The sequence below is a fragment of the Mus pahari genome, chromosome 2 (assembly GCF_900095145.1).
Source record: "Mus pahari chromosome 2, PAHARI_EIJ_v1.1, whole genome shotgun sequence".
In the NCBI taxonomy this organism is placed as follows: Eukaryota; Metazoa; Chordata; class Mammalia; order Rodentia; family Muridae; genus Mus; species Mus pahari.
Genome location: NC_034591.1, coordinates 137,187,050 through 137,203,722, shown reverse-complemented (window position 1 = coordinate 137,203,722; position 16,673 = coordinate 137,187,050). Strand labels below are relative to the sequence as shown.

The 16,673-nt window shown below is 42.0% G+C and overlaps 1 protein-coding gene across 1 annotated transcript in view; it reads right to left on the bottom strand.

The window, feature by feature from the left end:
• Positions 1-14,690, bottom strand: part of A2m (alpha-2-macroglobulin) — a 44,492-nt gene extending 29,802 nt beyond the window's left edge. The window contains exons 1-15 of the mRNA XM_021190161.1: positions 14,477-14,690; positions 12,356-12,539; positions 11,428-11,584; positions 11,217-11,269; positions 9,834-9,854; positions 9,409-9,577; positions 8,773-8,857; positions 6,789-6,909; positions 5,994-6,108; positions 5,740-5,849; positions 4,054-4,215; positions 2,810-3,037; positions 2,297-2,360; positions 1,195-1,337; positions 461-610 (exon numbers count right to left, since the gene is read on the bottom strand). Coding sequence (XP_021045820.1) covers positions 461-610; positions 1,195-1,337; positions 2,297-2,360; positions 2,810-3,037; positions 4,054-4,215; positions 5,740-5,849; positions 5,994-6,108; positions 6,789-6,909; positions 8,773-8,857; positions 9,409-9,577; positions 9,834-9,854; positions 11,217-11,269; positions 11,428-11,584; positions 12,356-12,539; positions 14,477-14,583 — 1,869 coding nt within the window. The 5' untranslated portion in view covers positions 14,584-14,690. The remainder of the gene's footprint in view (positions 1-460; positions 611-1,194; positions 1,338-2,296; positions 2,361-2,809; positions 3,038-4,053; positions 4,216-5,739; positions 5,850-5,993; positions 6,109-6,788; positions 6,910-8,772; positions 8,858-9,408; positions 9,578-9,833; positions 9,855-11,216; positions 11,270-11,427; positions 11,585-12,355; positions 12,540-14,476) is intronic.
• Positions 14,691-16,673: the final 1,983 nt, after the last annotated feature.

Sequence of the window (16,673 nt, the reverse complement as noted above, 5' to 3'; positions counted from 1 at the left end):
CTGCTAAGCTGAGCAGTTCAGCACAGCCACCTGATCTGGGGCAAGACACTGATGCTTGCATCCTGAGTCTTTCTGGTTAATTTGCACTGGGTTTTTACCTTTTCGAACTATTGATTTTCTGGTTGGTTCTAAGCAAACACTTGCATAATTCTTTCACCTGCCATAGCTAGCAGTGTGAGAGGAAAGAAGGGATACAGGAGACCATGTACAAACATCTTCTTCCTCACTAAGCAAAGTGTCTGTCAGAGTTCAAAACTGTTAACCTACAGGAGACTATAGTCTTTTTTTTTCTCATGCTTTTATCTGTGCCTTGAAACTTTCATGTAAATATATTTTGTTCATTCTCCTTCCCCTTCCTCAATGTCACTGTAATTTCAACAGGTCTTGGCATTACTCAAGCAATTCTCCTTGCTTCAAGTCCTTCACATGCATGTCATCTCCAAGGCTGACAGGGTCTTACCAGGGATGCAGAGAGCTCAGCTTCGGGTTTCAGGAGCAGCACGCTCTGGTCCACAGCTCGCAGGCCACAGAGAGACTGAGGAGAAGCTGTGACACTGAGGAGGGCACGTGTGGCTGGAAGACCGCTATTTGGGTGGAAGACCAAGTCCACCTGACAGATAGGAGAGAAAGGCCAGAAAAGTCAACATCTGAATCCCGCCACGTGTCTCTTACTCACCCTTGACACAGAACGATTTTGGTAGGCCTTACAGTGGTTGGTGTTGTGCTACTTGAGTGAGGCCTTTTCCCCCTCTTGAACTTTGCCTTGACTCTCAAGATTCTGTCAGACAATTGTCATGGTCTCTAAAGATGCCTCCTAAACTGGCCATTTGGAAGTTTCAGTCTTTTACCTCTAATGTACCTCTAATGTTCTCGTTAACTCTGGATTATTTATGGAGTGCTAACAAAGGTGTAGGTCCTTTTGTCTGGGCTTCGTGTGGCCTTGAAACTTGCTATGTGCCTTCCTAACACTCCATCACACAGAGAGGGAAAGGCATTGGAAGCTGTTAAGAGTCAATGGTACACAGAGGATTTTGAAACTTAGGCAATACCTCTGTCATGTGAGTCTGCAGTGACCGTGCAGAACTTTCCCAGGACAGTCACTTAACCCCTTCAATCCACACACATATCAGAGAATAGGTGACAGCAGGGACTTCTCGTTATAAGTGCTAGATTTTTACTCTATGAAGGACCCACCTTGTTGGCCAGGCAGTTTTCAATCTCGTATTTGACAGTATCTCCAACCACTTCTCCATTGGGCAGAATGGTATAAAGGACCAGTCGAGCTACAGGAGCCAGGCCTGTCTCCACGGAGATGAGGATGGAGAAATGACCTTTCTCTGGAGCAGGGAGGATGAGAGGCGGCAACCACAGGTTAGACATGTTCAGAGTGAAAACGAGGGGTACTTTATTACACACAGAGCCAGTTTGGGCACCTTGCCTGGCCAATCACAGCTACTGTTAGTGGACATAATGCACACAACAGATGCTTCGCTGCCTTGCAGAATTCTGACTCTAGGGAAGACAATTATACAAAATCCCTCTCCTATATAAATCATATATATGTTTTCTCATCCCTTTTGAGCTTTTGCTGGCTGACACTAGCCTCAAATGCTATCTAACGGAGTGGAGGTGTTGACTTCACCAACAATCATTCCTAATCCTCACATTAGGGGAGGGGTCGGAAGCTGTGAGGCCTGACAAAAGGAGGTTAATATACTGCATTTACACGTATGCCCTGTTTACCCTCCCTGAAACATGGCCCTATCCTTTTCTCCGGAAGTGGAGATCTACACTCCCTTGGAAGCTAGCGTTGATGCCTGTGGACACTGTAGTGTTTGCTTTAAACATTCTTGGATCTGCCACACCAAGAGATAAAGAAGTGCCCATTTGTAGCTTTCTTAGTAAGTCGGTTTTTAGAACCCGTCAGAATGGGGGAAACCTTTAAATGTTTATTAACCTGGTAAGTAGAAAGCACCCCAAGTTCTTCCTCCTCTCCATTTACACAATTCTAAAATATCTTTCCTGTTGATAAGAGAGTGCACAGATATTTCTGGCTGAAAAACGTGAAATAGCTACCATATCCTTGTGGCCCTATTAATGTTTGAAGCAACCCAAGTAAAATATAGTAGAACAAAAGAAACTATTTGATAAAGGATGACAAAGGAAGCCTCCATTCCTCCCGGCTTCCTCTTCACTCTGAGTAGATGCAGAAAGAGCCCCCCTGGAAGCATCCTGATGTGCCCTAAGGTCAGGTGGTCAGAACGGAGCAGAGCTGAGAAGATAATGCCATACTCACTGTGTCCCTGCTTCACAGGCAGACTGTGAGTCCCCGCCAGAACAATGCCTCCCTTTGCCATCATCTGCAAAACAGGAAATTAAAAATTTTCCAACAAACATTGTCTGCTATCTTCCGTTCTGCTCTACATGCTTGGCTTATTGAGCCACTGCTGGAAATGATTGGCCCCAGGAGAAGTCAAACTCTAGAAACAAACAAGAGTGTTAAGCCAGGGACTGGAGGGACGGCTCAGCAGTTAAGAGCAGTGCTGCTCCTCCAAAAGACCAAATTCAACTCCGGGCACCCATGCCGGGCAGCTCACAGTCATCTGGAACTTCAGCTCTAGCGGGGTCAGATGTTCTTTTCTGGCCTCCTTGGGCACTCACACACATGGCAAAAACATTCACAGATACACACATACATAAGAAGAATAAGTTTGAAAAGAAGTCAAAGTGGTGATGTGCATAGTTTCTTCGCCCCTTACCCCCAGAGAGCTTTATGTGTAGGCAGTACTGGGGTGACCTCCCTCCTCACCAGGTAGTAGAAGACCAGCTCCTTCCGCTCCAGCACAGTCTCATCATTTAGAATATAATGAGCCTGGACCGCCAGGGTTTGCTCACAGCGCAGTTTATCGGGCAGGGATTCCAGGTACACGAAGCTTCTGCTCGGTGAGAAGACGGCGTTGGCAGTGTGCCAAGCCTCTACGTTCTCTTCTGTCAACCATCGAAATCCATAGCAGACATTGCTATCCTTGTATTTGGCCTAAGGAATTAGAAAACCAGTGTCACTTTGCTGGATCATGTGTGCGGATCCGCTGTCCTCACAACGTTCTACACAGATTTACTCCTCCTCCTTCACTAGCAGCTACAAGTCTTTTCCATTACAGTAAAAGTAAGAGAGGCACATATTCTATTTCTCTGTCGTAAATATAGGCATGGCTTGTGGCTTTCCCCCACCTAACGTCCCGAGTTTGGTATTTGTAAATCAGAAGAGAAAAGCTTGAGCCATGTGTCTTGCTGCCTACTTGGTTTGAAAAATGCCTCTGCTGCTTTGCCAGTGCAGATAGGCGCTAGAGCTATGGAACCTCAGCAGGGAGAGAAAACATAGTAGTAACTGCTTCACGAGGGAGTCACATCTTTGGTGATTAGTCCCCACTGGCTTTGATGAATAAATGAAACACTGTAGCCTCATGGACTAGAGAAAATGGTTGCAAAAAAAGTACTGACTAGAGCCAAGTGGGAGAATTACCTGATGTCCTTCCCAGGCCTCTCTTAGGTGTGTGAGTGAATGTGTTCTGTAATTCTGAATTTCATAATATTTTAATCAGACTAAGCATCCTATTTGCTAACATATTATTATTTTATGGTAACAACATTGAAAATACTTTTTTATAGCTTTTTTGAAATATACAGTACATTATCATTAGCTATGATCTTGTAACTGGACAGTAGGGTGAACAATAATATTTACATAAGAGTAAAGCTGCTAAATTTTATAGAAACATTAGTTGTTTTTAGTTTAGTTTAGTTTTGTTTTGTTTTGTTTTTTTGAGAAACTGGTACAATATTTTCCACAGTGCATGTACCATCTTATATAATAGAGCACCCATATTTAGTCACAATATTACTTTCTTACTAAAACTTGACCTTAAATTGTCTCTAAGTTATGGGGCTGTTTTCTTTCCATACAACACAATTTGGAGATTTCATCTCTTTAGGTGGAAATTTAGTTTCCAAGACTTGTTCATGCCATTATAACCTACCTCTCTCTACACTCACCCTGACAGTTAGGGACGTGCCCAAGATGTCATCAGTGTTGATGGAGAACCGTGCCAGGCCATTCTTATCAGTGGTAGTGTTTATGTTCTGGTTTGCTTCATCAACTCCAATGAAGACCATTTCATATGGAATAGGGGTGCCTCTCCCATCTACCAGGAGCACCTGAAGATTAAAAACAAAGGTTTATCCCTAGGCATTGCATGCACACAGTCCCAGGCATTGTGGATATCATCAGGAGTCTACAGTGTGGTAAAAGGGCACGGATGCTAAATAAACATATAATAACTCTAGGAAGATAAATAATGGTGTAAAGAGATAAAAAAGCAACAAGAATACATAGGAGTGACCTCACAGATGCCTTGTGACTAGTTTGCAAAGACTCACAGAATTATATAAGAATTATATAGTGATAGAAAATTTAATTCAGTAGTCAAATTAATTTGAGATGCAGACATTTATCTCATGGTAGACAAGATAATTTCCTTTGGCCTAATATTATAACATAGCATTCTGTATGCAAGCAGAGTTCTGATACAGGTGCCACTTGCTTCTCTGAGTGACTTGTAAATGTTGTTTCTCATCCTGGACGGTCAGCCTTCTGGAGAGTAGTCAGACTTTATGATGTGCCTCCCATATGACAAGGGTAAAATTGAGGAGACACAGCCAGAATTATATCAGGTTTTAAACCAAGCTATTGTTAATACTGAACTCAGCCATACAAACAAATAAATGAAACAACCCAGTCCATATTATGAAGTTGGTGACATTTTTTTTTTTACTGTATGCTACCTTGAAATTTTTTAATTTTAATTGACACATAATACATATTTATAAAGTTGGATGTGCAATTTCAATCATGTGCAAACGGTGTATAATGATGAGATGAATTCTCTCATATATTTAGTAGCAGAAAAAAAAAAAACCCAGGCTGATATGAATGAGAGTTCTTAAATATCAATGAAATCTATCATGAAGATGTCAGCTGCACATGAAAACCAAGAATGGGTAGACAACTCCATACTTCTGTCTTTTACTGAGATGAGACAGTCTTGGAGCAGATAGTGACGTTATTTCCCAGTGTTAAGTTGTAAAGACTTCTGAGAACTTTTAAATGGACTACACTTTGATTTTTAGGAAATTTTAGGATTTTAGTTTCTGAGTATGTTCTGCCATTTAACTGAGCCTTCTACAATGTACTCTTATTTTATTTAAGTCTAGGCCTGTCTTCTACAGCCTCCACAGTGAAGCAACCTTTACATTAGAAACCCTAACACACAGAAGTTACACACGGGGATAGATACAGTCCTCACCTCTGTAATGAGTTACAAGGCTCATTAAAACATCTACTAACAGTTTTTAAAAAAAATCACAATGGAAAGTTTGTCACAGGTCTTCGAGAAAGGTCATTAGGTCATTGCAAAGGCTAGAAACCTCAACTTGATACATCTTTCAGGTGATTTTATAGACTTCATATACAACTTTAAGACAAATGCATTCATTTTTTGTTAACTTTAATTTTTGGTTAGATCATAGACATTTGGTTATGGTGTGTGTGTGTGTGTGTGTGTGTGTGTGTGTGTGTACAATATTTTTTCCTTTGGCTAACCAGGTATAATTTTAGCAGACTTTATGCCTATAATGTAAGTTTTGATAGCACATGGCTTGATGAATTGAAAGATACTTCACCTGCCCAATGTAAGGAATTCCTTGTCTGAAATGTGTATCCACATTCACAAATGATAGTTTCGTTATAGTTCTTGTAATCTTAGTAAGCCCTTTTCCGGTTTCTTCCACACCTGAAGCAGAAGGAGAGATACTCTTTTGTTGAAGGCTGATGTCCGCAAATTTCTTATGCAATTATCTCTTTCCTTACAGTTCATAATTTGGGCTAAGCAACAATCCATATCATAGTCTTCTCCCACACCCCTGCAACACACAACCTGTCCCTTCTTCTTGTATCTTGGCGTTCACATCAAGCTGCATCTCGTACTCTTGCCTCTTTAGCTGGAAAGACTTGGTTTTCACTAGCTGTGAGAAGCAGCCGCGGCTGTCTAGCTGATAAGGGAGAAAATAATGGTGCATATTAAACTGTACAGATCAGTTGATGGTTAATCTGGTAGAATTTAGGGGGAATGATAAAATAATCTGGCATTTCCTATTATACTAAGGCATAATGTGCACTGCCTAGGGACTAATTAACGATAATTTTACCACAGTATCTTGTGTATAATTGACAGATACAATTTCTCACTGCCTGACACTGCATGATTGAGAAATACACTAATGGTTTCGGGTAATCTTACCACAATTGAGACCTAGCATTTCACCAAATGCTGGGTCACCTCTCACAGCAGACACTGGTGATTGGTCACCTATCTGATCCCTCCCACAGCAGACGGCTGGTGATTGGTCAGCTATCTGATGGCCTTCCCTGGATCATTGCCTTGGCATCTAGATGGGGCAATTTAATAGGCTCTTGCTTCTAGAAAGAGACTAGAGCTGCCACTCTTCAGGGTCAAGGTGATTTGAAGGATGCACAGCTTTGGGCTTCTCTCCTTTTACAGATACCTGGGAAATCTTTGCACGGCTCAATTTCTGTGTTATTCCAGAACACATACATTGGGCGATCGCAAAAGACACGTAATGATTTTTAGCTAAGTTGTTTATTTTTTAATTTTTTAGAAATATTATAAAATTCTCCTCCTGCCTTAGCACCACACTGTCAATGAGCCTACCTGTTGACTGAGTTTCTCACAGAAAGCCAGGGATTCTTCACCGAAGCAGCTGGAGGGATTACTGTACTTTCTGCAAATGTTCACAGTCACGCGTCCCGGAACAGGCTTCCCATAGGTGTATCTGTCATTAGAATGTTGCCAAATGACTCAAAGCAAGCACTGGACACCCCTGTTTCTTCCTTCTGTAAGTCCTCTTCAGCTACAGCACATTCATTCTCAGGGTTCCGTTCTGCCCTGTGCAGGGGGGCCACTCGTTACCCACCGGAGGCAGACGAGCTCTGACTCAGAAAACCTTCACGCCACATGCTGGGGCTCACTGCACTTTTCTTTTGTCTGGTATTTTTAATTTTTTTAAAATTATAATTGAATTTATTCTGAGATAGTTCTATAGCCTAGAGGAGCCTTGACCTCATCCTCCTCCTGCCTCAACTTCTGTTGGGTTGAGATTACAGCCATATGCCACCATATTCAGTTCTTGAATTTAAATTTTCAGTATAGTCTAAATAATGGTGTTCTTGTTACAAAGGTTAGATAATTCTTTTATTTAAAAATTTTAAATTATGACACACATTTGGTGTCATCAAATTTTTGAACAGCATCTTTGGATTCTCCCCCCAACTCCTCACCGTTCCCTTCGTCCCCTGTGTCGCCTCCCCTCCCAGTCCTCTTCCACTTTCTTGCCACCCGTGCTCTTTCCTTTCCCTTCTCATGGGGTCCGAGCCTCACAGCATATGTGCACGCTCCCCCCCCCCTTATATGCACTCATGAGCATTAAGAGCTAAGATCCATACGTGAGGGACGATGCATGATTTCACACTCTTAAGAGAAAAGTAATGGCAACACACACACACACACAAAGAAACTTAGTAGGAACTACAGATGTTTTCAAAACTACTTAAAAATTCAAACGACTGCTTGATGCATCCCCGGTACAAATCTCTATGTATATGTTTGTAACTTTTTATGAAGCCAATAGTGTTGTGGGACAAATGTTACTAGCGACTGTTTTGTTTTCAAGAGCCTTTGCTTTCCCTATTTGAAGTATCTTCTGTATCCGTTTGCAAAAACACTGATTAGCAGTTGCAGGGGACTTTGTGGCCATTACTCCGAAGCAGCTGATAGCAGGTGTGTCACATGTATGATGTCAAGGCAGTGCTAGTCTGAAGCAGCTGATAGCATGTGTGTCACATGTATGATGTCAAGGCAGTGCTAGTCTGAAGCAGCTGATAGCATGTGTGTCACATGTATGGTTTCAAGGCAGCACTAGTCTTTTTGGGTCCTGTACTATTACTGTCACTACAGTATAGAATGGGGGCCTAAGATCCTAAGAGCATGTTCAATTTTTAAGTGAAAATGGTGCAAAGAGAGGGAGGTGACAGGCCTGCAGCAGTCTGATGACTAAAGCATAATTTAAACTCCAAATCTGCTCTTTGACCCACAGTCTGCAAGGTCAAGTCTGTTACTGACTGAAATTCCTCTATAATCACAGATTACTTACCTCCCTCCTTAGAGTATTGCTATCACTTATGGTTAAGGGAAAGACAGCATCCTTGTGTGAGTGTGTGTACATGTACACGTGTATGTGTGCATGTGTGTACATGTGTGCATGTGTGCAAGTGTCTCTGTGTGTATGTGTGTGCATGTATACATGTGTGTATGCACACATGTGTGTGCACATGTATATATGTGTGCATGCATGTGTCTGTGTGTATGTGCGCATGTGTGTATAGCTTCCTCACTTGTAAAGTCAATCCAAGCCACGTAGCTTCTCTGTAAATGGCCCCCACCTCACTGACAGTTATAGAAATGTTGATAAGGATATAAAAGAAAATAAGAAGGAAACCCAACAGAAGAACAAGAGAAGAATGGCCTATTGTTGGGGACACTCAAAGTTCCCGTGTGGCCCCTGCTCCTGGGAAATCATCCCAACTATCTCAAACGGTGAATCTGCTTCAAAGAGTTGTTTTCACTCTTGTCAACTCACAGGCCGCACACCGACACATTCATCTCTTCCTCCAGGATGGTGATTGTCTCCGGTACTGTAACCTTCACTTCAAACTTGGGAAGCACTGTGGGCCACAGTAAAGGAGGTTAGTGGCTGCTCTTCAGATCTGAGGGCTTTAGTATTGCCTAGTCCTTCACAGCAGCTCTCTAATGATATTCTGGCATTTGTAAAGGTGACACCACTCTCCAACTTCTCCACACTCACTTCATTCTCAAGTAAATATTTTGATTAAGGAACTATGACAGTTTATTATAACCTTAGAGTCTCTCTCTCTCTCTCTCTCTCTCTCTCTCTCTCTCTCTCTCTCCCTCCCTCCCTCCCTCCCTCCCTCCCTCCCCCCTCTCTCCTTCCCACCCCCCATTTCCTTTCCCTTCCCTTTCCCTTTCCCACTCTCACTACTGAAATAGTATTTTATTTTGGTCATTCAGCATTGCTACAAACAACCAAACTATATGAAACTGATTCACAAATCACTCATGCCCCACTGGACTTTAATGTAATTGGTTCTACTCTGAGCTTGAAACCATCGCCAGGAAACTGAACAAATCTAAACAAACACCACCTCTGAGCTCTAAAGGTCTCAGCTATGAAAAGCGATGTTCCCACGATCCGTACCGAATTCCTCCACAGAGAAGGGGTGCTCGACGGTCCTGCCTGATTCTGTACGTATCACAACCTTGTAGGAGCCCTGAGTGGGCTCTGAGGAGAGGGGGAAGGACAGCTGTTTGAGGCCACCCTCTAAGCGGAAATTCTGCCACTGTGCAATGCGATTTTTTTTGGAATCCTGTAATAAATAGCCATATTTCATAGAAGTGCAAAGAACATCAGAGATTATGAAAGAATTCTATGGCAACTTCCATGTTCGTCATAAACAGAGCAAATAAAAAGGGCTCAGAGGGCAGGCGAGTTCCAACCACCCATTCCTGGATGGACTGGGCCCCCTCCCCTAAAGTCACTGGCATGTTGTAAGTAGTCCACAAAGAAGGTTTCCTCTGAAATAGATGCTTTTTCTCTAATTGTAGAATATTGGTGTTACTCACCTGAATGTACAGTAGAGGAATCTGAAAGAAAAGAAAGTATTCTCAATTCTAGTTTACATGGGCTAACTCAACACATATAGAATATGTATCTCTCTGTCTCTCTCTCTCTCTGTCTCTCTCTCTTGATATATATATATATATATATATATATATATATATATATATATGTAAATGTATTCTACAAATAAAATTTTTTAAAACTTGTTTTAATTAACTCATTTCAAGCAATTAATAGGTAGTATTAAGAACTTAGCAGGCCATGGGTAATAGATACTTATTGTGTACTATTGTTAGGAGTAGGGTTTGCTAATATTGTCCAAGGGCTTGTGGCATCCCTGACAAGCATATCCTCTGAGCTGCAAGTAACTAGCCCTGGACTCGCTTGTTTATATGCATTACTGGGTGCTTCTAAGAATGAGAAGGGATGGTAATAGCATCTCTACTGCCAAAGTTTATCCATTTACAAATCTAATATTGACTACATATCTAGCTGTATGTTGTGTGCCATTCTAGATGGCGAGAACAGAGCAGTACAGAAAAGAACAATATGTCTGTCTGTCCTCATTCTAAAAGAGTGAACAAAAAAAGAAAAAATACCTATATATGATGTGTTTGGCATCATATATAGGGTTTGGTGTGTGTGTGTGTGTGTGTGTGTGAGAGAGAGAGAGAGAGAGAGAGAGAGAGAGAGAGAGAGAGAGTTGATATCACACATACATGTTAACCTGAGAGAGTAGTGAATATTATATTTGATTTCAGGTAGAGTATAAGCAGAAGCTGAGAGACAAACATAAAGCTTACCTCCATGGTTTTGTTTACACATGTTGGGCAAGGAATAACAATTCGGGTAGTAAGAAATGGCATCTTTCCAAGCCAACATGAATTTGTGTGAGTTGATGTATGGGTGAAAGACAGAGAAGCCAAGGGCATGGCATTTTCTTCTTGCCTTTGTAGTTAAAAGAGAACTGAGTCTTTGTAAGATGGGAAGATGTGGTGCTGAGAATGGAGAATTGGTCTGTCGCCCACATAGTGGCAGGAAGATTTGTGAATCCTCACAAAGGAATAAACTGAACACCCCAACTTCTTTCATAGCAACATTCACTCTTTAAGCCAAAACAAACTTAGATCCTCAGACAGCTATCCACTGTTTATTTTCTTACTTTTCCTAGCTAGAAACCGGAGAGTAAGTTTAAATGTATGACAAGCAACTGAGTGCCAGACCAGGACAGAACGTGTTCCCTATTGTTTGACTTGGGAGAATGTTTTAAATGAAGACCCTGGGCTATTGCAATGTGAGAAATCACTCCTTCACTCTCCAACCCCTCCTCCCTGTACAATCCAACCCGGGTTCCAGCCAGTTTGTACAAATAGTAGGAGACTTACCAATTCATTAAGGGGGTGGAAATTTTCGTCCAATGAGACAACACGAAATCGCACTGAAATAGAAATATTTTTGATGAGCCTGAGCTCTTGACCAGTCCTATCAGTGGGCAATAAATGCTATTAAGGAACCAGGATCATAGAACTCTGGGGGACAGGCAGGAAAAGAGGAGTTTCCTTGTTGATGCTGTCCTGATTGTGGACCTCACCATACCTGTCTGTCCTTGTTTGTAGATGGGCTTGTCAGTCTGAGCAAAGACCAGGCTCTCTTTAGTCTTGACCAGCACCGCGCTCCTCCTCCTGAACTCATGAGTTGGTCCTTTGACTTGGACAGTGAGAAACATCACCTCATTGGATGAAGACTGTGGGACCTAAATTACAGAAGAGAGTCTGAAAACCCAGAGAGTCTCTGCAGCCTTTCTCCTCTCCCTGTTCTGCATCTCTATGGGGATCTTTTTTTTTTTTCTTGATTTCGTCCCTCCTTCCCTTCTCTTCTGGGGAGTTGGCATAGGCAGGATTCTTAAACTTTATGGATTGGAAGACCCAAGTATAAGGTCCATTGATAAGAAGAGTCGTGACGGAACATCTCACCTTGATTTATATAGAAAATCAGCACAGTCTTGAATCGGTCGCACACTGTATTTGACCAGGTAATTATACACTAACTGTGTTATCAGGGATACAGAGTCTTAATGCTATGGAAAAAGAAAGCATTCTGGTAGTACTAGATTGTAAGCATTCCCCATGCATCCAGCTCTAACGATAGATTGGACTACCGCTCAGGGTGATTTCTACAATTTTTACTCCTAAAAGAGTTTGAGGTATGCCTGTCTACCACCACTGGTGGCTCATGGTTAACCTTGAACTAGTTCTCTCTATGAACTTTAAAAAAGGAATTTTAATGTTAAAAATCACATTTCTCCCTTTTTCTACTGTGTGCTGTTTTTGTTGTTGTTGGTTTTTTTTTTTTTTTTGACAAATAGAATTTTTCTTTGGTCACTGGATTTATTCTCAATATGCTTATAATATGTAGTTGGAAACAGATGAGCTGATCCTTAGTCCCTACACTTGGTTGCCATAGTTACATTGTTCACTGATACCCTTCCCACCTCCAACCTTCCACCCGGGACTCCTTGACTCACGATAAAGGAGGCACAGTAGAATAAGTCCTTGTCAACCACAAGGTCAGTGAAGAGGCTTTGGTTCCCACGGACAGACTCCATAGAAACTCTCACCATCACTGTCTCATTTAGGTGGCTGAACAGGAGGCAGCCCTTCTCAGGGGTGCCAGCGTGGAGCAGGGAAGGAACCATCACCATGTAGATTCTGAGGAAGGAGGAAGGCAGTTAGAGGAGTGGGACGGGGTTATTGCTATGAGCATCTCTATGTGCCATCACAGTGCCACCATCATCCTCCCTAGTTATTCAGGAGGAGAAGGTAAAGGATGGCCTAAGAATTTCCTACCATGCCCACCTACCAGTGAACATCTTTGTTGAGGGGGCAGTGGGGGTGAAGAAAGCATGCATATGTATTCAGCAAGCTTGCAAAACTTCCACATCAAGAACATGCTTCTATTTTACAAATAAGAAAGCTGAACCTCACAAAAACAAGAGTCACTAGTTGAGAATCTTGGTTGCGGTTGCAGACGACTAAGTCTTTGTGGGTTACCTAGCCTGGATGTTTGCATCATATGAGTTTGCCCTTCCAAATGTAGAGAAAAGCTCCATTTAAATGCAATCCAGTCTCTGGAAACTCAGGAACAGGGCAGACCGTTTATCAATCATGTATCACTAAAGACCGACACTCCAGTTTCAAATAGCAACCCTCAGGAATGTCTTTAAATTCCACCCAACTCTTATGTACTCTCAAGTTAACTTCTTTTATTACAATTTTAAACAGTAAACTCTTTTGATACCCTAAAATAAGGCTTGATTTCACTTAAGTTAGATTTTAACTGGTCCATAGAATTTTAAATATTATAGGTAGTGTCACTTACTTAACAATAGATATTGAGAGATATGGCTCATGACTTAGGAGGCTGAGACAGGAGGATTTCCATAAGTTCAATGCTGTCAGACATACTTAACATAAATCCTGTCTCAAAACAAACAATCACAAAACAAATGGACAACCACAACAAAATAATAAATAAATAAATAAAATGTGTAGGTTCTTTTTGTAATGCTCAAAAAATTCTAATTTCTGTGCCACTTACTATCCAGAAGTTTATACTATGATTTCCTTATGCTTAAAAATATCTCATGAACAACTATCATTTATATATATATATATATATATATATATATATATATATATATATACATATACATGAAATATTACCTGTGGGTATATAAATTTAACAGTAACTCTTCCTTTATATGTGTGACCATAAATTTGTAAGTGTTAAATGTTTTCTTATGATTGGATTATTTTCAGAAGTTCTAGTATATAACTTACTAAAATATATTCATAATTCATACATACTAGATGTAAAATTAAGATACTTTCAAAGCACATTTCTACTGAGAATTGTGTGTGCTCTTCTTCCACCATGAACATTGCTCACCTTTAGCTGGATATTCCTCATTAAACAAGTAACATTTGTCTTATGTGTAAATATAAGTCCTAAGAAAAAGTCCCCAATAACTATGTCTTTGTCACTGTTTCTGGTACATTTTCTTGTATGACCTGCTCGAAATCACCCAGAGCCAGTGCTCCCAAAATACTGTTCCAGACGTCTGTCTGTCTGTCTGTCTGTCTGCCTGCCTGCCTGTCTGCTCTCCTTGGTTCGTTTCTTTGAAGCCCAGATTTCATCAATAACTGATTCGCACAATAGTTTTTTTGTTTTGGGTTTTTCTTTTTTTCCTGTAACAAAAGTCGTTTACATTTTCAGCATCAACATCAACATTTGAAATCATTCCTAGAGATTTTTAAACACTCAGACAAAGCGCCTGTCTTTGTTTTATCAAAGGGCCGGAGGAATGTAAAGGAAGAGGCAAGGGCAAAGTCTCAACAGAGCCACAGGAGGTTCTGGAGACCAGAGTACCTAGAAAGGTTCTGTGTGTCATGGGGGAGTTTGGATATTCCGAAATCCAGGGAGCTAAAGAGAAATGATTAAAACTGAGATGAGGAGGAATAATGAGTGAGGAGGATTTGTACAAAGGAACCTGGGAAATGAGAAAGAAGGCCATAGTTTTATAAGAAAGAAAAAACGAGTAAGCAGAAGCCATAACTTCAAGCTTCCGGCGTTCTGGGGGACTCACGGTTTCTGTGGTGCTGAGGCATCTGTGGGCAGCAGCAGCGGCAGCAGCAGCAGCAGCAGCGGCTGCAGAGGCAGCAGGGCCAGGCTTGGGAGCCTGTGCTTCCCCATGCTGCAGAGGACTGGGGACCTGGCTGCCTTGCACCCTGCTCCCCGCCAGAGATCTGGTCCTGAACGTGCTGAGGAGCAGCTAAGCTTTATGCAAACAGCTGGTTCCACCCACAGGAGTTCTCTAAACAAAGCTGAGGGTTTTTTTTTTTAACATTCTCTGAAGGGGGTCATTGATGGCCTAATTATTGCCAAGGTCAATTCCTGACCAGTTAGCCAGAATTCCCAGAAGGATTAAGCACTTTCTGTTACTGCTCACTTTTTCTCCGTGGTACAATAAAGTTGATAATCGGTTTCTCCTCCCCCACAGGCGCTTACTGATGCTCTGGGCCCCTGTCTGGATAGTTGGCAAGCAGGCTGCAGCTTAAGCAGCTCTGGGGAGGCTTGAATAGTTCAAGTGTGCCAGCAAGTTCTGGGCCACAGAAGGCCTGTCTGTCTTTCATGTGAGGCCCATGTTTAGCTCCCTTCCACAGAAAGAATTTTGAACCAAACTAGGAAGTAGGTATTGACTTTAGAGGTATTATTATACATTAGATTGACTGAAAATGAAGTGTCAGGGCCAGGAGAAATGACTGTTTTTTACATTTCCTAATGCTTAGCTATAATCTAGGTGCTGAAGGACAGGAGACAGGAGGGTCCTGGACTTGCTGACCAGACAGTCTAGCCTAAACAGTGATTTTCTAAATCCCGGTATAACACAGCATGGACCTTAACCTTCACATACCCTCATTCCTGTTTAAGGTGAAAAATAATGAGTGTCAGATAATCCCACTTTACTGTGCCTAACAAAGATCCCAGCTGACTTTGCCATCCACTTGACACTCCCCTCTCTAGTTTGGAATTGTGCTGAAGGCAATTTCATTGATTCAAGCATCCATCCGCTGGTTCTTGCAGTTTCTTGGTTATTTCTAACCATTTATTGATCCTCCTTGGCTAGAACCTAGCGATAGAATGTCAGATAAGTAGAAGTAAGAATCCGTAAAAGTTCTAAGACATGGGGCAGGGGATGGGCCGGATTTTACATGCAACGAGTACAGTAACCAACCATTATCATTAGAGAAGTTGAAGTCTCCTCGAGGGCAGGTGCGAGGGACACACAGACTGTTTGTGGGCTCCTGGAAACACCGTGGAAGGAAGCAGAAATCTAAAGTAAGCTGCGAATTCTGAGTGGTGGTTAGCCAGAGAAGGAGATGAGCAAGGGGCATTCTAAGCTTTAAAATGACACACATATTCAGGAGTAGTAATGATACTCTTAAGGAAATGAAATTTCTTTGTCCTGAAGGAAAAGCCTAACTACTTAGGAGGGCGGTAAAGGGAGCTGGCTTTAAATCAGAGACGATCTTTGGCAATACTAAAGCTCACATTTGATCCTTGAAGAGAACAATCTTACTGAAATATAGAGGGGTGACAAAGGAAATAATCCAGAAGACCGGAGAATGGGTGGATGGCAAGCGGGCAGTACCCGGACATTCACGGTGGACGTGGAAGGGGGCTGCAGAGTGGCAGCATCTTTGAGAGAGAAGATTATAGGAAATAAAAATTTGTTTGTTTTAATTGCCCAGCTGGTCAGTGACTGAGTAAGCCGAGAAACAGACAGGCAGGAGCAGAGGTGAGGACAGAGGGCTGGGCTGGGAGAACGCACAGTTTTAGACCGTGCTTGGGAGCTATCCACATGTGCTGTTCCTGGTCAGTGTGTTCTAGGAGTGAAGTCTGCACTCTGACTTTGTGTGTCCTGGCCACTTTCAGCTATCAATGCCCTGGGTCATAACTCGAAATTGGAATTATGTTGTTTCTTTGTGGACAGAATCTTGAAAACAGGCAGGATTTCTTGTAGGTTAAAGTTAAATTGCCTGAATATGAGAAGTCCCTTGCACAGGCTGTGGGAAAGAATGGTGGCACTCAGAAGATGCTACCACAAGATGCTGATGGAAAAAACCAAATGCTCAGGACAAGGGCATGAGGAACATCTGTTAAGTGATAGGAAGAAGAAGTCAGATAGAGCACAAGTTAGGATGGAGGGAGCTCAGGAGAGTGTGTGTGGGGTGTCTGTGGGGCGGTGTCTGTGGGGGGTGTCTGTGAGGGGGGTTCTGTGG